Here is a 23,141-nt window from a genome sequence, read left to right as displayed (position 1 = left end):
GCCCCTTTAATTATCCGTGGTCCCAAAGGAAGACAATATGCTCACCTATTACAGGAGTCTCCATCTGACACATGTGTTAGCTACCTCCTACCTCTGTACGGGGGTCTTTAAAGCACAATCGCTATTTGCAGGCACCCCCTATAGATTACTTGTAGTGATATCATATGTAGTGTTCTTAGACATCATCTGATGGACTTCATTTCACACAGAGTTAAAGGAGTCAAATATCCGCCATGAAGGTGCTCAGTATACAAGTCCTAAGCGTTCACGTCTGCTAAGGAGCAACTGCAATAGGACGCGGTAAGATATTTTGTCTGGCAGGCGTTAGTACATGATGAATGTGATTGGATGCTGGTATGTCACACATTAATAGGGTCGGGTGCAATTCAAGGTGCTCATGTCCATGAGGGCGACACAAGCCTACCTACAGAAGATGCAGTGTGTCACATGCTGCTCAACCTGTGGCCCTCCAGCTGTTGTAAAACTACAACTCCCACAATGCCCTGCTGTAGGCTGTTCGGGCATGCTGGAAGTTGTAGTTTTGCAACAGCTGGAGGGCTGCAGGTTGGGCATGCCTGCTCTAGAGCTTCTGGGATCTCTGAGGGTATTCTGAACCGTGCAAAGCATAGAGAAATGTCATGAAACAAGAGGGGCGGCCACGTTCTCTGACCCCGGGCTTCCTCTGCCCCTTGATACAAATGAGTAGGCATTAACTAAGGTAGGACCAGGAGGTGGATAACACATTCGGCCTCTAAGAACACAAGAAATTAGAGTCGGCCCACCCTCCGTTATTCCAGATGCCCCCGACCACAGTCTAAGTACGTCTGTTTTCCAGTGTTAAGTCCCAGGTAATGAACGAGGGGGAGCGTCTTGTGTCTGTCCAAGTGCCAAGTGGCCGTCACAGCAGTTTACCAGGTCCCCCCAGCATTGTTCTAGGTTGCTCTCTATATCTCAAGGTCGCGTATTGTGCATGGTTACAAATAAATTTCCTGAGCCCTCTAAAGGTCAGGTGAGATGATTGTGGGGCTACCATGGACTGCGAGGAGAACTGCAGGTAAGTCCTCTCGGGGAACAGGAGAGAGCAAAGAGAGATGGAGAGACAACAACCTTGAGTGGCGTCCATCAGTAGTTTCTATCCAGGGACCCTGGTACATTAGGAACAGATGCCAGAGTTGACACCTTAGTGTTCTGGCTCCCCCGAATATTCTCAGTCTTTGGTGGGCTGCGTAAAGGGATGAGTATTCCCCGTGTGTGGCTCATCTCATGCGGTTCTGCCTCATCAGAGGGACGATGCACGATGGAGGCCCAGCCTTGGTCAGGAAGGGATGCTTCAGCAGCTCATTAGCATTGGCTCGTTGGCTTGGGTCTCTCACGAGAAGCCGGTCAATGAATCCCTTCAGTAAAGGAGATACCTGAAAGAGAGATGCACGTGATAAAAGCTCCATTCAGTTCATCAACGGCTCCAATGTTGGGGTGACGTGTGAAGGATTCCCAAAACTTTCAGCACAACCATTGGAGCTGCAATACCAGAAACAACCACTACTAAGCAGTATGGCGCTGTGCGGGGTAAACAGTGAAGGGGATATGGTACCTGCACTGCAGACCCAGACTGTGGGCATGGATGCTGGTGGCTGGACCCTCACCGATTTGCTATAGAAGGCCTATCCTAAGCATAGGAAGTCAGTACTGTAGTCCTAAAAAAAAACAATTCATTCTGGGCCTCCCCAATATATACTTCTGCAAAAATCATTCAAGTTGAATAGATTTCACCAGGTCCTTTTTTTTTTTTTTTTTTTATGTACTTTTGTGTCTATCTAACAGGGGTCACTTAGTTCAACACCCCCCGCCGATCAGACGTTTGAGAAAGCACAGATGCTCACAGTAGCGCCACGTCCTTTTCTCAGCTCACCAAGCACAGCGCCATCAATTGTATAGTGGCTGTCCTTGGTATTGCAGCTCAGCACTATTCACTTCAAAAGGGCTGAGCTGCGCCTGGGACATGTGACTGATGAATGTGACGTCACCTGACCAAGGGAAAGCTGAGAGAAGGCAGCGGCGCTACTGCCTTCTCAAACAGCTGATCGGATACTGATGACCTATGCAGAGGAGCCAGTGTTTTATCGCATGCAAGTGGGTGAGTGCATACATGTAGGGCTGCAGCTAACGGAACCCCTGCCCAAGTGCATCAGTTACCCCTAGTACCATCAGCTCCGTACCCCCAGTGCCATCAGCTCTCCCCCCACCCCGGTGCCATCAGCTCTCCCCCCACCCCAGTGCCTTCTACTCCACTCCCCCAGTGCCATCAGCTCTCCCCCCACCTCGGTGCCATCAGCTCTCCCCCCACCCCGGTGCCATCAGCTCTCCCCCCACCCCGGTGCCATCAGCTCTCCCCCCACCCCGGTGCCATCAGCTCTCCCCCCACCCCGGTGCCATCAGCTCTCCCCCCACCCCGGTGCCATCAGCTCTCCCCCCACCCCGGTGCCATCAGCTCTCCCCCCACCCCGGTGCCATCAGCTCTCCCCCCACCCCGGTGCCATCAGCTCTCCCCCCACCCCGGTGCCATCAGCTCTCCCCCCACCCCGGTGCCATCAGCTCTCCCCCCACCCCGGTGCCATCAGCTCTCCCCCCACCCCGGTGCCATCAGCTCCACTCCCCCTTGTGCATCTCTCCCCTAAGGCCGGGCCACATTTCAGTTAAACCACCGACGCACAGTCCGTGAAAGCCCAGCTTGCCCCAAACCCACCCCCTCGGTGTCACCAACTTAAGTTTCCAGCAGGGGTGCTGCCGACACTCCATCGTTCCAAGCTGCTCTGGGCGGGCCTGACGTCACACAGCGCATCAGGTCACGGCATGCGTAAGTCAGGAGGTCAGTGTGGCGCTGGAGAAGTGAGTATTTCGAGCGCATTGTGGGCCAGCGGGAGACCACGGAGCGGGAGTAATAGCAAGCGCTTCACTCCTGCTCCGTGGTCACGTGACACAAACGAATCCTCGATGCAAAGAATTTGCATCAAGGATTTTTTTTCTGTTGAATTACTTGATTTAATCGAGTACTCGTTGCTGCCCTACATACATGTAAAGATTAGCACTACCGGGGGGTTCGGCATTAATTACTGAGGGCACAACGGGGGTAAATGATATATACTGAGGGCACTAAGGGGCCATTATATATACTGAGGACACAGCAGGGTTTGAGATAAAAAAAAAAAAGAAAGTCAATGAAATTCATTCATTTTAATAGTCGTTAAAAAATTATACAAAACAGCAATTAAAGTGGTATTCCCATCGCTAGGATATGTCCCTAATGTCTGATAGATCCGGGTCCCACCTCTGGGACCCGCACATTTCCTTAGAGCGGAGCCTGCAAAGTGCCGGAGAGAGCACCGTGTATGCATGGCCTCCCTATCTTTATTTCCATGGGACTGCCAAAAATAGCTGAGTAGTGCGCTTGGCTATTTTCGGAAATCCCATTGAAATGAATGGGAAGTGCACTGCGCAAGCGCGGCCACTGCTTCATTCAATTCTGTAGAGGTTATGGAAATAGCAGAGTCAGTGCTTGGCTTTTTTCGGCTCTCCCATAGAAATGAACGGAGGGTGGCCGTACATGCGTGGTGCACACAGGGGTATTGGTTGGTAATATCCCTTTAAAAACTGACAGTGTCAGAAAATGGACGCAAAAATGGCTGAAAATGGCCAGGAAAAACTGATAAGGTCTTCATTTTAATGGCCCTTTTTTTCTGTCGTGTGAATGTAGCCTAAAGTGACCAATTTGTGAAGTACTATAGTCAAGATTGTCTACTTTTCTTTTTGTCCAGCTTTGGTAAAGTCTATGCGGTAAGTCTACCTTGAAGAAAATACATAGCATTACAGTGTCAAATGACAAAGTCAGCTCTGCTGAATCGAAATGTTATATGGCTCGGTTAGATCCTGTTAGACTGGTTGTTGCATTCAGCTGAGTAATGGATTACGATGCCGTATACATGTTAGTCATACGAGCTGATCAGACGTGATTTCTCTGCGCCATCACGTGTACACATACAGCCCCGCTCCGCAGGAATCCTCTTACTCATGTCCTGTGACCGGCCGTCACCTTGGCTCAACATGACAAGTGACATCTACTTATGATGATCAAGTTAAAAACAGAAAAAGGCTTAAATAGCAAAACTGAGAAATAAGAATGATGTGTCTCTACTGCCCCCTATAGGGAGTTACCAGAAGACAGGCTGGGTACAGATGGGGGTCCGTGGTTTGCTTTTGACGTCTTTTGGAGCTGCTTCTTTAAAGCGTCTGAATCTATCAGGACAAGGTTTGGACCCCGGCAGGCAGAGACAGCCAAGTGGGGAATAAGCCTCTTCTCGAGCCCACATAGTGTTCAATGAGCCTCATGTAGACCAGGGATCAGCGACCTTCAGCACTCCAGCTGTTGTGAAACTACAACTCCCTATGAAGGTTCTGAGAAAAACATAGGAAGTATGCATGCTGGGAGTTGTAGTTTTACAACAGCTGGAGTGCAGGAAGTTCAGGGCCGGCTCCAGGTTCATGTGGGCCCTTGGGCGATAAATCTTAGTGGGCCCCCTTGTGGCATTTTTTTAGATTGACCTTTCGCCCTGTAGCTCTCATACCATATAATGACCCCTGTGGCCCCCATACAGTATAATGACCACTAGTGGCCCTTCACACAGTATAATGCCCCCTCCCCCAATGCCCCCACACACAGTGTAATGACCTCTAGTGGCCCCCACACACAGTATAATGACCCCCCCAGTGATGCTCCCTTTAGAATAATGACCCCTAGTGGCCCCAGACAGTATAATCACCCCCAGTGGCCCCCTCACTGGTGGGGGGGGGGGGGTCATACTGTATGGAGAGGGCGCAGGGGGTCATTATACTGTATGCCTTTATAGTGTATCATTCCAGCCAAGAACTCTGCCTAATGCTGCATATAATAGTGTCCCACCCCCCCCGCTGGCTGCAGCATATTATATAGTGTGCCATACATCACATCCCCCCTTAAAATTGTGCCCGGTATAATGTATAGTGTGCCATTAGCTCCCCAATGATATGTGCCTGCTGTTGGCCATTATATAGTGTGCCTGTTTCTTCCTATTATATAGTGTGCAGGATAGGCCAGCCAATCAGCAGCAGGCTCTGCTAGCACTGCAAATGCTGATTGGCCAGCCCAGCAGAGAGAACACACACCCACAGAGTAAGCGCTAGACTGGACATGAGAGATGTGCTGGGTAAGGAGGAGGAGAAGAGGGAGCTGAAAGACAAGGACTGACAGGAGTGACAGGAGTGTGTGTAATTAGGGGCATCCACGGCCAAACCACTTTCTTCCAGGGGACCCATAGAAACTCTGTGGTCTGCCTCTATTGGAGATAGCGGGCCCCGACACTTGCCCGGGTATGCCAGGTGCTGACGCCGGCCCTGAGGAGGTAGCCTAACCCTGATGTAGTGACTAGAGGCAGCGGTAACATGCCCCATATCAGACACTAATCAGCCATGCCGGTGACTAATGCCAATGCAAAAATCAATGCAAATATTAAACTAAACACACTGCTGCTGGTAGGGTTGATCCCGCTGATTAAAATGATACGGCGCTCCTGAGAAAAATGATGACATCCGTGTGCATTCCGTATTTTGCGGAACAGCTGGCCCCTAATAGAACAGTCCTATCCTTGTCCGTAATGCGGACAAGAATAGGACACGTTCTATTTTTTTGCGGGAACGGAAATGGAATGCACACGGAGTACCTTCCGTTTTTTTTTTTTTGTGGACCCACTGAAGTAAATGGTAAAGACAAAACGGAATGGACACAGAATGAAAATAATTTTGTGTGCATGAGGCCTAAGGGAGTCATTTATCAAACTGGTGTAAAGTAGAACTGGCTTAGTTGCCCATAGCAACCAATCAGATTTCACCTTTTATTTTGGACAGCTTCTTTGGAAAATGAAAGGTGGAATCTGATTGGTTGCGATGGGCAACTAAGCCAGTACTACTTTACACCAGTTTGATAAATGACCCCCTAATTATTTATGTAAATTAGGGCTTCAGTGCACCGAGGGGCGCGGCCAGCACTGGAAAAAGGAGGTGCACCGAGGAGCTAGACAACACTTGCATAAAGAATAATATATTTTTTTTCCTTGTGAACTCCACAACTGATTTTCACAAGACTGGTATCATTTTAATCATCTGGATCAACCCTACCTCCAGCACGCCTGCCTGATCCTGCTGACAGGTGCTCCTTATGGGGTGCATGAGAAATTCTGTTCTATAAATATAGCGTCGTCATCAGTTGCTCTTACCTTTTGCACGTTTTTCAGTTTTGGTGGCAGATTGTCCCTAATCATCTTCATGGCCTTGAGTGGAGGCTCGTTAAAGTAGGGAGGTTCTCCATCTACCATCTCTATCACCATGATACCCAGAGACCAGATGTCCACCTGAGATGGAGGGAAATACACAAAACCAATCACACAAGGAGATCGCTAGAATTAGAACCCCTCATCACCAAGCCAGGAATAATGCCTCACCTCTGGACCGTAGGGTAACCTTGAGATGAGTTCTGGGGCCATCCAGTAAGGAGTTCCTACCAGAGACTTCCGACGAGGGACCTCTTTGTTTACTTGGGCGCAGAACCCAAAATCTGAGAGCTTCACCTGCAAACATATACAGTACAGTCATGATCAAATATGTACAATGATAAGACAAACCAAGACAGAAAGCAGGACTCTGACGGATCGATAGACTGGAGGGATTTGAGACATATAGATCTAACAGATCATTACCCGTCCATCGTGGGTCAGTAGGATGGAGTCGCTCTTAATGTCCCTGTGAATGACTCCCTGAGCGTGGAGCACAGACAGCGCTTTCAGTACGGATACACAGACGGCGGCGATCTGCTCTTCATTCATCCTGAAAGCAAACAACGCACAAATCATCAATGACAAGCCTGGAGAGAAGACTAAACGGAGACCATCAGAGACGTCCTGATTAATGTGACTGTTAACGACGAGACAAGAAAAAGGACTGGAAAATAAAAGACGACAAATACGGTATATATCATGGAAGAGCCTGCTGAAGAGCACAAATCTCTGAAGGGGCTAAAATGACAACCAAGACTTCTACATTCGGGAGCTGAAATACTGTAACTGTCCACCGTCAGACTGTGGAGGGATATCATATGATCCTCCGCTGACTGCAAATCTAACATCCGAATACAGGTCATCATCTACACTAGCCTGAATTCTGGCTACTGGATATTAAGGGCCCTTCACACGGGCCGATCAGGAATGAACTGTTCACTCCCGATGACTGCCTGCTCATCAGAGGGGGTGAGAGCTGCATGGACATGTTGCAATCACCTCTGCTGCTCATCAGAGGGGGTGAGAGCTGCATTGACATGTTGCAATCACCTCTGCTGCTCATCAGATGGGGCGAGAGCTGCATTTACATGTTGCAATCACCTCTGCTGCTCATCAGACGGGGCGAGAGCTGCATTTACATGTTGCAGTCACCTCTGCTGCTCATCAGACGGGGCGAGAGCTGCATTTACATGTTGCAGTCACCTCTGCTGCTCATCAGACGGGACGAGAGCTGCATTTACATGTTGCAGTCACCTCTGCTGCTCATCAGAGGGGGCGAGAGCTGCATTTACATGTTGCAATCACCTCTGCTGCTCATCAGACGGGGCGAGAGCTGCATTTACATGTTGCAATCACCTCTGCTGCTCATCAGAGGGGGCGAGAGCTGCATTTACATGTTGCAATCACCTCTGCTGCTCATCAGAGGGGGCGAGAGCTGCATTTACATGTTGCAATCACCTCTGCTGCTCATCAGACGGGGCGAGAGCTGCATTTACATGTTGCAATCACCTCTGCTGCTCATCAGACGGGGCGAGAGCTGCATTTACATGTTGCAATCACCTCTGCTGCTCATCAGAGGGGGCGAGAGCTGCATTTACATGTTGCAATCACCTCTGCTGCTCATCATACGGGGCGAGAGCTGCATTTACATGTAGCAATCACCTCTGCTGCTCATCAGAGGGGGCGAGAGCTGCATTTACATGTTGCAGTCACCTCTGCTGCTCATCAGACGGGGCGAGAGCTGCATTTACATGTAGCAGTCACCTCTGCTGCTCATCAGACGGGGCGAGAGCTGCATTTACATGTAGCAGTCACCTCTGCTGCTCATCAGACGGGGTGAGAGCTGCATTGACATGTTGCAATCACCTCTGCTGCTCATCAGAGGGGGTGAGAGCTGCATTGACATGTTGCAATCACCTCTGCTGCTCATCAGACGGGGCGAGAGCCGCATTTACATGTAGCAATCACCTCTGCTGCTCATCAGACGGGGTGAGAGCTGCATTGACATGTTGCAATCACCTCTGCTGCTCATCAGAGGGGGTGAGAGCTGCATTGACATGTTGCAATCACCTCTGCTGCTCATCAGACGGGGCGAGAGCTGCATTTACATGTAGCAATCACCTCTGCTGTATCGCTACTGCGAACGTTTGTCCCTATAGAGCTTGTTTGCTCATTCACTGGTGACTGGTGGTACCTTTATATGGCCCAGTTATCAGGAACGAGCGTTCGCATGACGTTGTTATAAAACAGCATGGGGGCGATTTATTAAACTGGTGTAAGGGAAAACTGGCTCAGTTACCCAAAGCAACCAATAAGATTCCACCTTTAATTTTGAAAAGGAGCTCTGAAAATGAAAGGTGGAAGCCGATTGGTTGCTATTGCCAACCAAGCCAGTTTTCCTTTACATCAGTTTGGTAAATCTTCCCCCTGCAGGGAATTCACTGTTCACATGGTTTATCTGCCCTCATATAGGATTACTGCCTCTCAGAGATCGATTCCAATAATAGGTATGCATATCAGAACTGCTGTAGATTCCCTATTTTTATAGGCTGTCCTCTGGTCCCTATTCTTTATAGGCTGTAGGAAGTATGAGAAATACCATGGATGTTGTGTAGGGATTAACCCCTTAACGCAATATAACGTACGTAGGATATGTTCGGAGAAGACTCAGGAGCTGAGCCTGCTCTGTGCGCAGTAGCGGTATTTATCTGACCGGGATCACAAATAACTCCAATCCTGGACATTTTACAATTTCCTTTCCTTAAAAATCACGTGGTGCTGATCGATTTTTGATGGCAGCCTGGGGCCTGCCATTGTAACACATTTCGTGGGGAGTTAGCAAACCTGCAAAGGGAAGCACGCTTACCTGACTCCCGGCCCCAGACGCTCTGCTGGGCTCCCTGGATGTAAAATTCCTGTTAGACAACACAGCAGCCAATTGCCGGCCACAGCAGTCACCTGCTATCATGTGACCATTTGTCAGGACGCAAGAGGAGCAGGTGACCCCTGCAGCCGGCCATTGGCTGGGGTGTTATCAAACAGGTTTACATCCAGGGACCTGAGCAGAGCAGTCAAGGCCAAAAAGCACAGGGGTCAGGTGCCAGTGCTGGGAGGCAGGTAAGTATGTTCCTCTTTTCACAGGTCTGCACCTTCCCCTCCCCTTAAAAAAAAAAAAAACATGCCCGACCCCTTTAAGGGTTTAACCCTAAATCACAAAACATGTACTTGAGGATTTTTATGGATCTATTGGAAAGTATTAGCTGAGAAATCATCTACGGCAACCAATCAGATCCCCACCAATCATCATTTATTGCAGGTGCTGACCTGGTGTGCGTCACAATGTCTGTCAAGGCCCCTCCTTCCAGAAATTCCATTACAACCCACAATTCATCTCCGACCAAGTAACTGTTATACATCTCCACCACGTTCTCGTGCTGATAATCCCGCATGATCACCACCTGCAAAACACACGGAGCATCAACCAACCGCTACCACGAGGCTAGACAGACCACGAGGAGAAATCGGAGAAAATTACAGTAGAGCACATAGAAGGTAAGTATCAGGATCTGCACTGAACGTGCAACATATCAGACACTGATCATACAACACCGGGAAATTCACATCAGAATATAGAAAAATAGCAATTTCTGTATTTTTTTAATTTCTTAGACACTGAATACCGTATTTTTATCTTTATAAGGCCTCATGCACATGCCCGTTGTGAGTTTTGCGGTCGGCAAATTGCGGATCCGCAAAACTCGGATGGCGTCCGTGTGCGTTCCGCAAATTTGCAGAACGGCACGGACAGCCATTGATATAACTGCCTATTCTTGTCCGCAAAACGGACAAGAATAGGACAGGTTATAATTTTTTTGCGAACCACGGAACGGAGAGCACACGGAGTGCTGTCCGCATCTTTTGCGGCCCAATTGAAGTGAATGGGTCCGCATTCTGCGGCTCATATGCGGACCAAAACAACAGTCATGAGCATGAGGTCTAAGACTCACTTTTTTCCCCCGGAAAATGGCCGTGCGTCTTCTAAAGCGAATACTAGTGAGTACTTCCATATGGAAGCGCTCACTAGTATCCATTAGGTCCCGGGAGCGAAGCACCGCAAGCGCTTGTAATACTCACCCTCCCGGTCTTCATTCCTGGGGCTAGCGCTTCACTGTCCTGACCGCGTACAGCATCAGGACGTAGTGCACGCACTATGACCTGACGCTGCATGCAGTCAGGTGACAGAGCAGCGCAGGCTGGGAAGACGGGGAGCGCGACTTCTGCCGGAGGTGGAGAGGAGCCGCGGCTCAGGATAGGTAAGAGGAGTTTTTTATTTTTTGATCTGATTTGAAGTCTGAAGAGGGTCTGACAAGGTGGGCTAATCTGAGGTCTGAAGAGGGTCTGACAAGGTGGTCTGATCTGAGGTCTGATGGGGGTCTGACAAGGTGGGCTAATCGGAGGTCTGAAGAGGGTCTGACAAGGCGAGCTAATCTGAGGTCTGAAGAGGGTCTGACAAGGTGGGCTAATCTGAGGTCTGAAGAGGGTCTGACAAGGTGGGCTAATCTGAGGTCTGAAGAGGGTCTGACAAGGTGGTCTGATCTGAGGTCTGATGGGGGTCTGATCGGAGGTCTGATGGGGGTCTGACAAGGTGGGCTAATCGGAGGTCTGAAGAGGGTCTGACAAGGTGGGCTAATCTGAGTTCTGAAGAGGGTCTGACAAGGTGGTCTGATCTGAGGTCTGATGGGGGTCTGACAAGGTGGGCTAATCTGAGGTCTGAAGAGGGTCTGACAAGGTGGGCTAATCTGAGGTCTGAAGAGGGTCTGACAAGGTGGTCTGATCGGAGGTCTGATGGGTGTCTGACAAGGTGGGCTGATGTGATGTGATGTCCTGATATGGGGGCCTGATCTGATGTTCTGATATTTATGGGGGTCTGATCTGAGGATTTGATATGAGGTCTGATGAAAAATAAATATTTTTTCTTATTTTCCTCCTCTTAAACCTGGGGTGCGTTTTATCATCGAGTGCGTCCTATAAAGCAAAAAATACGGTATACTCTTAGATTAGTTCTTTGGGTTACTCAATAAGTGGATGCCTTAAATAAGTAGAGCTTTTTTTTTACCTTTACGTAGATTAGTGGTTTTTTTACACTTTAAAAAGAATCCCTTTAAGGAATTACTTATTTTATATGTTTATTATACTCTAATAATGTACTGACATACCCCTGTTTAGCGTGCCCAAATATTACTGGACAGCCGTGGGGTCCTTTCAGGTCACTAGGGTTGCCTGCACAGGGTTCCCCCTGGGTAGGTCACTCGAAAACTTAATGACCCAATCAAAGGAAGGGAAGTGATGGTTTCTCGTCACTGTATTGATCAAAGGGTCAGATAACTTCCAGGTGCTGAGCGGTCATTAGAAAGTTAAAGTCTACCTAAACTTTAAAGTACATTTTATTCCATAGAGCGCGGCGTATGGGAGTATGGACCGTCTCCCTGCTGTACAGGCAGGATCTCCATAGTACATCGCTGCTCGCTAACGCTTGGCACACAAGTGCTATGTCAGGCTTTAGCAGAGCGGGATGAGGTCTTATGCCAGCTCCTGCCCTGCGCTCGCTCTGTTCTCATAGTTAGCTGAGCGGAGCAAGTGCAGGGCAGGAGCTGAAACAAGACATCGCTCCTGCTGCTGTGCCCGCTCTGCTAAAGCCTGACACAGCACTTGTATGCCAAGCCTTAGCGAGCAGCGCTGGTACAGACAGGAGCAGAGCCATGTACTATGGAGATGCAGCCTGTACAGCAGGGAGAGAGAGTCTGTACTACCATACACGGCGCTGTATGGATGTGCAAATTCTAAAATGTGAATAGGCACCTGAACGTTACAAATAAATAAAATTAAAAGAAGAATAAGTTAAAAATATTATTTTAGACCATTTCCCATAAGTTTTAATAAAGCGTAATAAAAAGTTTAGTTACGCTTTAAGCAACCGCTCCCAGGTGACAATGGACATGGCTTCAGCCCTTCTACAGAACTGTATAGTATAAAAAACAGAATGAGGTTTTTTAACTGCTGCCATAAAAGGCATATTGATGGCCATTAACCAAAGAAAAGAACAGTTCTGATTTCAGTCCTACAGATATATAACACCGTGCTGCAGTTCCGATTTCCAGCACTAGAGGTCACCGTTACCAGGGCTATAGACCAGTCTATACTACATACCGTAGTAGTACGGCTGGAGCCTATGGTCAAGGTGTGGCGCTCTACACAGTAGCATACATTGCAGCCTTCTGTTGGAGGGGAAAATTTCCCAACATGTACCTCCAACGGAAGGCTCAAGCGACGAGTGAAAAGAAAAAAGAATTTAAGGTTGGGATACATATGGCAAGCAACAAGAAGCAGTATAGTAACCAAATACCTTCTTGTTACCTCCGAAGTATTACATTAAAGGGGGTGCAATGTCGCTGCCATGATACCATCACAGGGACGAGATCCCACAGTACAGATAGTCCGGCCTTACCTCATTGAATAGAAGTTCCCTCCTCTGCTGCTTGCGGAGATCCATCTTTTTGACGGCGACCATTTTCCCAGAACTCTTGATGGTAGCAAGGCAAACAATCCCCGTAGAGCCCTCTCCAATTTTGATAAAGTTATCAAGGTAGGATCGGGGGTCCCCAGGATCCACCACCATCTGTAGAGCCGCCCTAAACTGCTCATGTGACACCCGCTGAGGCTCTCTCTGCGGGGAATGAGGCTGGGGAGGTTGCTGGGTCTGTGGCGGGCGGGAGAGCTGGGGGTCTGAGCCGTGCTGGGAGAGGCTGACGGCAGATGGCTTTTCTGGAGGTTTTGGTTTAGGGTGGAGGGGTGGAGGTGGCCGAGAACTGCCTTTGCTTGAAGAAACTTTGGGGTCGAGAGGGTTGGCCGAACGAGAATCCGGAACCTGTGGAAACGAACAAGGATAAAATGATAACGTGTGAACAAACATACAAACCTGCTACTCAATGCCAAGTAGGTGTGCACCAAGGCAAACGCATTAACACAGCAAACAATCCGTGCCGACGTGGTAATAACTGCATTCAGCCGCTTCTTAGGGCTCATGCACACGACTGTATGTATTTTGCGGTCCGCAAAAAATACGGATGACGTCCATGTGCATTACGTATTTTGCGGAACGGAACAGCTGGCCCTTCATAGAACAGTCCTATCCTTGTTGGTAACGCGGACAATAATAGGACATGTTCTATTTTTTTGCGGAACAGAAATACGGACATACGGAAACGGAATGCACATGGAGTAACTTCCATTTTTTTTGCGGACCCATTGAAGTGAATGGTTCCGCATACGGTCTGCAAAAAACACGGAACGGACACGGAAAGAAAATACGTTTGTGTGCATGAGCCCTTACTTATGGGAAGGTGAGAGGTGACCGACGACCAGTATAGGGCGATCATCAAGTTCAGCATGTTAGGAAAGCAAAGTGAAGAAGCGCGCTCCGCGTATGTGTGGCCATCCTCTATTCATTTCTAGGAGAGTGCCAAATATATGGGAAACACACCGCGCAAGCGCTGCCACCGCTCTGTTCACTTTTGTGGGGCTGATGGAAATAGCCAAACCAGCACTCGGATATTTTCGGCACTCCCATAGGAACGAATGGTTGGCCTTGCAATTCAATTAATGAGTCAAAACCTCCAAGGTCCCTCAGGCAGCAAGTTAGGTATTTTGGCTGCTCTTACAGTAAAGAATCCCCCTCTATGCCGATTACATTGCACCATTTATGTCTATTTCGCTCACCACCACTTTCATTTAGGTTATAATACTCTGCTCACCTGTGGAGGCGCCCCCCTGCCAGGGTCGGTGTCAGCACGGGGGTAAGTATTGAATGGCCGCCCTGCCTGTTGCGTCGGCTTCGCTGCTCCTTCCGCGGCAGGGTTACCTGGTGTGCGGATATTGGGCCCAGACAGTGGTCTTTTGTCCCGAGGTGACTGCGGGCTGCCCGGCCCTCCAGTGTATGCAGATTTTGGTCTTCTGTCTTCCTTTTCTCTCCTTACCACCCTATCAGCAGGTTCGCTGTAGTCGCCATCCATCACCGGATGGTCTCTCCTTCCATCCACTCTCTCATGAGAGCGCGTGGATCTGTTCTCTGATGTCCTGGGGTAATCTGGAGGGGGCGGTCGGTGTTTGCCACTTGGCTCCTGTCCCCGTGGTTGTTGGGGGGCTGCCCTACGATCTTCCCTTGGTCCATCCCTTCCATGTTCTGTCCTGCTTCTCTCTGGAGCTCTAACTCCATCTTCGCGCAGTTTCCGGACACGCCCGTCGCTCACACCGTTTTCCACAGGGACGCGTGCCTCCTTTGGGGGACATGGAGGACTCTCTCTACGCAGGGAGTTAGAGCGACAGACGGACATATTCTCAAACTCATCCAGGAGCCAAGTCAGTGAGCCGTCGCGTGACACCTTGTTGCCGCGTACAATTGTCTGCGGAGGAGAAAAATGCAGGATTTAAAGGGGCGATACATATATCTCTGAAGAACACTGGAGGCAGCTTCCATGGACCCCAAGATGGATACACTGCCTCCACAGCTTCTGTGAGCCCAAGCTAGAACTTTTCTTCAAGTTATCACCCGTGTTCCCCACCGCCTATTGTCAACCACTAGTACTATGCCTGTACCTAACCCAATTCCGGGCGCGATCGATTGTGTCGTGTTTGGCGAATAAAGCTGATTCTGATTGTACCCTTATGTGTCACCCGAACTGGTTTACCCACCTTCTGTGGCCCATGTCTGATGGTGGTAATACATCCCGGGTCCACCAGTGGCTTGGGCCTCTTGGCCGACTCTTCTATGAGGCTCTGCCATTGTCGCGGGAGTCCTGTGAACTTCTGCTCCTGCTCGTCGAAGCCGGTGTGCACCCGATGTTCAAAGTTAGATGGGGCCGAGATCTCAATGCGTTTCTTTTTCTTGCTGAACATGGCAGCTAGCTGACCTGGGGGAGAAGTATATGCAGGTTAGTAAAGAGGGAATACACTTGTGGGAAGGAGCTTCAAACTGGCACGGTTGGCACACAGATACCCAGGCTTCCCCGACTAAAAGGGAATTCCATATTGAGACTGTTGCACTGAAGAAGTGCAGAGATGGCCCTATAATAACAGAGCAGAGCTCATCCTGTAGACTAGTGACCGGCGCGCATCTCCACGTAATGAGGCACAACCATGATGCAGTGAACAAGAGGGTAACTAATAATGGAGGTCATCTCCGGCACATATACAGGAAGCGGGCCCTACCAGCGATCACAGGACACTTGCTCACCCAACCACCTTCGAAAGCAAGAAACGCCTAAGATTAAAAGCCGACTATTTTTTCTAATTCGAGTACGAAAAACATAATCTACGTATAACCTGGCAATGCCCAGCAGAACCTAAACGGTGGTTATTACTTTTCTAAAAAGGATCAAAATAGCATAAAACAACATAAAGTGACATGCATGTCCCCGACCCCTGTTGCTTCCATACAAATCCTTTCTTGGTCCCTGTAGGTCCCTGTAGCCTGATCCGTCTCGATACATAGGAAATGACTGTTCAACCAATCACCGGCCGCGGCGGGGCCCCACTTCAGTCATGGATCTCCTGTGAGTCGGGAGCGACCAGGTAGTAGGGGCCAGAGAGGCAGGGACAGGGACTGGTCAGGTCTTCTTTTTGACCCTTTACAAAAAAATACTGTGTGGACAACCCCCTTTAAAAAAGGGACTGTCCAGGGTTATTATTATTCTTCTTCTTTTTGAATGTCCCACTCCCGGGATGTTTGGTCCAGTGAAGAGAGCCCGGGGCCTGCCCTGCCATTAGAGGACACTTACATGTCTTCCTGCGAATTGTCACCAAGGATTACCCCCTTTGCAACGCATGGGATAAAATCTGCATGTCAAACGTGTGTTCTGCAGCTGACACCGCAACAGTATTTTTAAGTCATCATGTGTGGACCTACTCTTAAAGGGGATGTGCAAGAATGGGAGGGGCGGTTGGCAACCCTCACACTTGGCCAGGCCTGTAAATGGACGCTTACTTACCTGCTTCCCGGTGCTGGACCCCAACCCTTCTTCTCTCAGTCTGTGATGCTCCCTCGCCGAAAACATCCGGTTTGACGCCGTCTGAAGCCAATCACTGGCCACAGCGGTGACCGGAATCCCTTGGGTCATGTGACTATTTCTCATGCAGGCGGCGTCAAACTGGATGTTTACAGCGAGGGAGCGCAGCGGAGCATCACAGACGAAGTAGCGACGAGTCGGCTCCAGGAAGCAGGTAAGTAATGTTCCCGTTACAGGTCCGGCCAAGTGGGGAAGGTCTAATCCCATCTGCACTGACAGAACAGTGACAAGGGGACTGGGTTACGTGACGAATGTTCTCTCGGCGGTAGTCCATCGCTACAGTGACCAGGTCCGTCCACTATACAGTAGACGGAGCTGTATATATCCGGCATCAGACCTACAGTGATACAGCTGATCGGTGGAGGTACCGGATGCCGGACCCCCAACGATCAGATATGATGTGATGGCCTATCCTGAGGACAAAATCCTGGAATAGCCCTTTAAGCGATGCTGCGTTTTGTATAAGTGGAAAGCTCATCGCTTCTACCCATCCGTCTCGAATAAATATTCTTCAGAAGTATCGCATGAAAACACAATTTCTGGGATAGAATGAAATATGGGAAGTTTGCGGAGCTCATTTATGCAGGAAATCTAAAATAATTTTCAAGCAAAAAATGAGCAGTTCTGGCAGTAAAAAGAATGGATGCAGAGAGCGGAGACAAGTGCGGGTATCTGCATGCGCCCGCAGGCACCACGTCATTTATTTCCTTTAGTCTTCACTTATTGGGTTTTTCGACACTTTCGCCTGTCGGCACTTCAGCTGATGAGCTGCCAGAATCTCAACCCCCAGAGGCAAATCTATTCCAGGGACAGAAAACGTCTGCCCAGTCCTGGTGAGCCGCACACTGCCGCCCGCCATACACTGTCACTGTCCAAGAGAATATACCCCCTGAATGGTGATGGCACAGCAATAGCGTGACGGTACAGTGCCAACCCACAACATAAGCACAGACAGTACTGCCACCTGTCTCTCCATGTAAATGTCATAGATAGTACTGCCTCCACGAATGACATAGCCCCAGACATTACTGCCTCCCTGTAAGTGACATAGATAGTACTGCCTCCCTGTAAGTGACATAGATAGTACTGCCTCCACGAATGACATAGCCCCAGACATTACTGCCTCCCTGTAAGTGACAGATAGTACTGCCTCCCTGTAAGTGACATAAATAATACCTCCTCCCTGTAAGTGACATAGATAGTACCTCCTCCCTGTAAGTGACATAAATAATACCTCCTCCCTGTAAGTGACATAGATAGTACCTCCTCCCTGTAAGTGACATAGATAGTACCTCCTCCCTGTAAGTGACATAGATAGTACTGCCTCCCTGTAAGTGACATAGATAGTACTGCCTCCCTGTAAGTGATATAGGTACAGATAGTGCCACCTTCCAGTAAATTTTATATGTGTACAGACAGTACCACCTACCTGTAATTGAAATAGCGGTACAGATAGTACAACCCCTTGTAAATGATATACAGGTACAGATTGTGCCACCTCCTTTTAAATGATATAGGGATACAGATAGTTCTGCCTGTCTGTAAAGGATACAGGTAGAAGCAGTTGTAGCTCCCTTTAAATGAAATAGATTAACGTCTGTAAATGATGCAGGTGCAGTTAAGTAATGCTTCCCCATCTCTCCCTGTAAATAAGGTAGTCACAGATAGTGCTGCCTCCCTGTCTGTCCCTGTAAATAAGGTAGTCTCACAGATAGTACTGCTTCCCTGTCTCTCCCTGTAAATAAGGTAGTCACAGATAGTACTGCCTCCCTGTCTCTCCCTGTAAATAAGGTAGTCACAGATAGTACTGCCTCCCTGTCTCTCCCTGTAAATAAGGTAGTCACAGATAGTACTGCTTCCCTGTCTCTCCCTGTAAATAAGGTAGTCACAGATAGTACTGCCTCCCTGTCTCTCCCTGTAAATAAGGTAGTCACAGATAGTACTGCTTCCCTGTCTCTCCCTGTAAATAAGGTAGTCACAGATAGTGCTGCCTCCCTGTCTGTCCCTGTAAATAAGGTAGTCACAGATAGTGCTGCCTCCCTGTCTCTCCCTGTAAATAAGGTAGTCACAGATAGTGCTGCCTCCCTGTCTCTCCATGTAAATAAGAAAATTGTTTGCAAAAACAGACAAAAAAAGGACATGTTCTATTTTTTTGAGGGGCCGCGGAACGTACGTACGCACGCATCTTTTGCAGCATCATTGAGATGAATAGGTCCACATCCAATCTGCAAAAAACACAAAAACTACGGCCATGTGCATGAGCCCTAATGTAAAGGAGCGTACACTCTGCAGATGGACAGGCAATGAAGCCATGTGGAACAAGCAATGCCTCTATAATCACTGCATGTCATATACCGCCATACAGCAGCAGCAATGTTTGTATACTTCCGAGTAATGCAGCGCACACTGCTCGCCCACTCGCTGTCTCAGGCGATACACTGGTTATTCCAGATTTCAAGTCTACAAATCAGTCAGACACAAAGTCACACCCCAGACGCAGACCGACAACGAAAGCTCGCCTAATTTACAGATCAGGCGGCCACGGCATAGGGGAAAACAATGGGCCAGCAGAGGGACAGGCACAAGAACGACGGGAACGACATCCCAGTAAAATCTGCCCCGGCGTCAGTCCTGGGACACGCGCCTGCCACCAGATATGCGCTGAGTAGCACACTATCAGCACCAAGGGGAATAGGGATCCTGTAAGAAACTACAAAAATAAGGCCCCTTCCAGCAGCTGCTTGACACCACTACACCGGATTACAGAAGGGCTCGGCAACTTTATCTCATCAAATACTTTTTCCGCTTTTCGCTTATGGAGACTACATCCAAGAGCAGGTTCTCACCACCCAATAAAAGGGAAACCTAGCAAACGGCAATGGGTCCTCAAACTTCGAGCATTGTGCTCCTGCACTGGGGTGCCGTCAGTGTACTGACTTTTAGTGTTGCATTAAATGGGTTTTCTGGGAATTAAAGGAGGTCAGGTCATAAATATCTGACTACTGGTGGTCGTGTGACTCCGACACGCCTGCAGATCAGATGCTTGAAGAAACCATGCTGATCGTCTGTGCATTTTCTCGGCCTGCGGCATTACGTTCCTCGGTCACATGACCTTTCAAGTGAAAGGGACTGAGCTGCAATACCAAACACAGCCACTATACAATGTGCGGCGCTGTGCTCGGTATAGTTCAAAATGGTTCTCCGCTGTTGCAGAGTCTTCGCTTTTGCTATACTGATGACATTAGGATAGTGGAGAACCTCTTTAAGGCCCCATTCACACGACTGTATTTTTGATCCGCATCCAATCCGTAATTTTTTGCGGATAGGATGCGGACCCATTCATTTCAATAGGTCAATGATAAAATGTGGACAGCGCAACGTGTGCTGTCCACATCCCCTGCTTGTCCGCCTTGCAGACAAGGATAGGCATTGTTACGATGGAGCCGCAAAACAAAACAAAAAAAAGGGATGCGACACGGACCGCCAAACAGTTTTGGTCGTGTGAATGCACCCTAAAGGGATTCTGTCAGTGATGGTGACCGTTTAACCCTTTGCATCGCAGTTTGTGCGATTTCCACATATATCTTTGCTCCCTCTTCTTTTGACCCCTAAAACCGTATTTAAGAATTATGCTAATGAGGAACAAGAGCCCAAGGGGCTGTACTTTACCCTAAAGTAGCCCGGCTGCCCCCGCCTAAAGTAGCCCGGCTGCCCCCGATGCTTCCAATCACACGTGCTTGCCGGGTTTTTCCTCTCTCCTATCAACAGGACTGCGGACCGCAATACGGATACGGTCGTGTGCGCGAGCCCTAAGGCCTAGTAGTTAATCATCATGTGCTGGTTGACCGCTGATCAATGGCCAACAGATGAGGACAAGCAGAGTACATCCAGCATGCAGGGGACATCGAAGGACCAGCGGGAGCAAGACACTGAGGCCGAGGCAGATGCCACCATTGAGGCTCCCTGGTAAGAAGCTGTGAAGCCCCCGTCTGCTGCCGTCAAGGCTCTAACTGTCGGAGACAAAATCCCTGTATACAAGAGACGCCGTTCTCCAACTTTGACTCCTTGAGGCATCAGCCCAGCAGCAAACAGAGGTCGTGCATGAAACGCGTGTTAGGCCTTAGACCGCGGTCACATCCTGATGGAAAAGTTCATCAGATGCTCCAACATGTTCTCATGCTGCAATGTAATGGGAATGTTGGGAAGCGTTACCCTCCGGCCATGTCAGCGCTAGGTGTAGAGTCCGCCCGGCAATGCGCAGCGATGTACAGAGGGATTTCACAGCAGGACCATCTACCTAAAACATTACATAGAGGAAATCTCCATTCTCCGCACACCACAGGGAGAGGCGCTCGTAATACAAGAAGCGCGGCTGCATCCTACGAGGAGAAGTCTCAGCGTGTGGCCGCATTGTGAGGAAGGGCGTGAGCGCAGAGCGGCCGTGACCCTTCCATGAGCCATCGAGGGCCTACATAATGGTAGAATTAGTGACTCTCCCCATATAATAGTACAATAGGAGCTGTAATAATTAAAAGAAACCATTAGTCCCTCACCCTAGACGTGCAGGTTCAGGCGCTGTGTGGGGGGCCGGACACCCCCACCGATCGGCTGATTGAGGGGCTCGGACAAGCGCTGCAGCCTCTATGCACAGCGCCGTACACTGTGTAGTGGCTGTGCTCGGTATTGCAGTTCAGTCCCATCATCCATTTCAATTGGATTGAGCTGCTGAAACATGTGAACGATGGAGGTGACATCACAAAACCGGAACCTGGGAGACCCGGGGTCCTCCAGCAACCGCTCTCCCCGTTCCATTCTCAGCGTAGGTGCAGGTCCCGCACCTATCAGACAATGGGGAGTATCCTAGCCATATGCCACCATTGTCTATGATGGGCCAACCCCTTTAAGTACTTTTAATTGTAATGGGCTGTCATTTGGGTTCGCTCCCATAGCATAGGTATGAGTCCTACCCTTAGTTCACATAGAGCTTCCTTGAAGAGGCGGCCATACTTGTGTGCAGCCCTCTCCACTGAGATCTATGGGAGTTAGGCCTCTTGCACACAAATGTGTGCGCCCCGTTGCCGTATGGCGGACCGCATTTGCGGATCCGCAATACACGGGTTCCGTTCCGTGGGCATTCCGCATCACGGGTGCGGACCCATTCACTTGAATGAGTCCACAAATCCGGAGATGCGGAATGGTGCGGAACGGAAGCACGGAACGGCACCCGTGTATTGCGGATCCGCACTACGGAGTCCTCCGTGGGGTTTCGTCCCGTACTTCCGTTCCGCAAAAAGATATAACAGGTCTTATCTTTTTGTGGAACGGCCGGATCGCAGACCCATTAAAGTGAATGGGTCCGCGATCCGCAGCGGCTGCCCCACGGACGGTGTTCGTGCATTGCGGCCCCTGTTTGTGTGCAAGAGGCCTTACAGAAAGATCCTGGGGGGCTGCCATGAACGTTAACGTAACCCCTTTAATACCGCCAAGCAGTATGGTGCAGATCATAAACCATATGTTTAACCCTTTCCAAAACACGATCCTAAAGCGAGGGCAAGTATAATGGAAGCACTTCTGGTCCTCTTTTACGTATCCCTCGCTGACATGAATACTAGGCCTTTACCTGCTGATACTCATCACCATCAATGATGTCAGTATCGGGTAAGGAATGGGGCGGCTCTGGACAAATCATAGAAACAACAAAAATAACCCCTCAGCTGGATATATACATTCAATAGCTGACCCCATACTTCCCGACCCCTACACGCACTCTGCTTGGCCGAGTATGCAGGTGTTCTCAGTAGGGAGAGGGGAGTAACGGCTTATCTTCCTCTGGAACAAAGGGATCAGGCATGTTGAAATCCTGCAGCCCGATCTTTATTTTTTCTCCACCCCCTGTCTTGGGGACAGATTAGAGACACTCACACATGCTGGGGGTCCTTTACAAACATTTTACGCCAATTTTTGGCATAGAAATAGTCAGGAAACCCCTTTTTGCGACTTTTTAAACACCCGCGCCTCAATATTTTGTCGCATAGGTGTTTTTACACCGTCCCCCCCACATGACCAGGAATCATGTGTGTACAGCCACCTTATGCCTGCTTGCTGATGGTTTCCATATACCAATATACTATTTTCAGAACTACGCTCCAGAGAGAAGAAAACTACCCTCATACCAGCCAAAGAGAGACCCCGCCATAAGAAAGAGACGCCTCTTTTTAGACAGCCATTCCAGGATACTAGATGATTGGATGAGAGGACCCAGCTGGGGATACTGGTTCTCATCGCAGAGCTCCAGCAGACACTTACTGGTTTGGATGGTATGAGGCAGTTCTCTTCCTTCTGCATACATGTACCCACCTGTAGGTAGGTCTCCATATCCTATGGATCCCATCAAAGAAAGTCAGTAACATGTTGTTGGCACATGTGCGATCAGTGGGCGAGCTCCGGGTTGGGGCTTCCATGTTGGCGAATAAACATACGTCTTTGGTCTGCGCAGGGTTAAATGGTCAGGGAGAAGAAAGAAGAAGAAAGCGAGAACTCCCACGCCGGTGACTGAACTAGTCCCCTCCTAATTAGTAACTCATTAACGAGGAGAGCAGTCATGCAGAACTCGGCAGCGCACGCTTACAGTCACTGCGCAGGAAGCCTCCACCCTGAGGTC

The 23,141-nt window shown here is 49.3% G+C and overlaps 1 protein-coding gene across 2 annotated transcripts in view; it reads right to left on the bottom strand.

Annotated features, from left to right (window-relative positions):
- Positions 1–317: 317 nt before the first annotated feature.
- The window catches only part of PAK4 (p21 (RAC1) activated kinase 4), a 42,886-nt gene continuing 20,062 nt past the window's right edge, over positions 318–23,141 (bottom strand). For both annotated transcript variants that reach the window (XM_040406516.1, XM_040406514.1), the window contains exons 2-9: positions 15,108–15,325; positions 14,171–14,818; positions 12,865–13,284; positions 9,684–9,817; positions 6,783–6,909; positions 6,528–6,653; positions 6,303–6,437; positions 318–1,412 (exon numbers count right to left, since the gene is read on the bottom strand). In XM_040406516.1, the coding sequence (XP_040262450.1) occupies positions 1,257–1,412; positions 6,303–6,437; positions 6,528–6,653; positions 6,783–6,909; positions 9,684–9,817; positions 12,865–13,284; positions 14,171–14,818; positions 15,108–15,311 (1,950 nt within the window). In that variant the 5' untranslated portion in view covers positions 15,312–15,325 and the 3' untranslated portion in view covers positions 318–1,256. The remainder of the gene's footprint in view (positions 1,413–6,302; positions 6,438–6,527; positions 6,654–6,782; positions 6,910–9,683; positions 9,818–12,864; positions 13,285–14,170; positions 14,819–15,107; positions 15,326–23,141) is intronic.

The sequence above is a fragment of the Bufo bufo genome, chromosome 8, assembly GCF_905171765.1.
Source record: "Bufo bufo chromosome 8, aBufBuf1.1, whole genome shotgun sequence".
Taxonomy (NCBI): domain Eukaryota; kingdom Metazoa; phylum Chordata; class Amphibia; order Anura; family Bufonidae; genus Bufo; species Bufo bufo.
The sequence above is the reverse complement of the archived record's forward strand: the minus strand, read 5'-3'. Positions and strand labels throughout refer to the sequence as shown.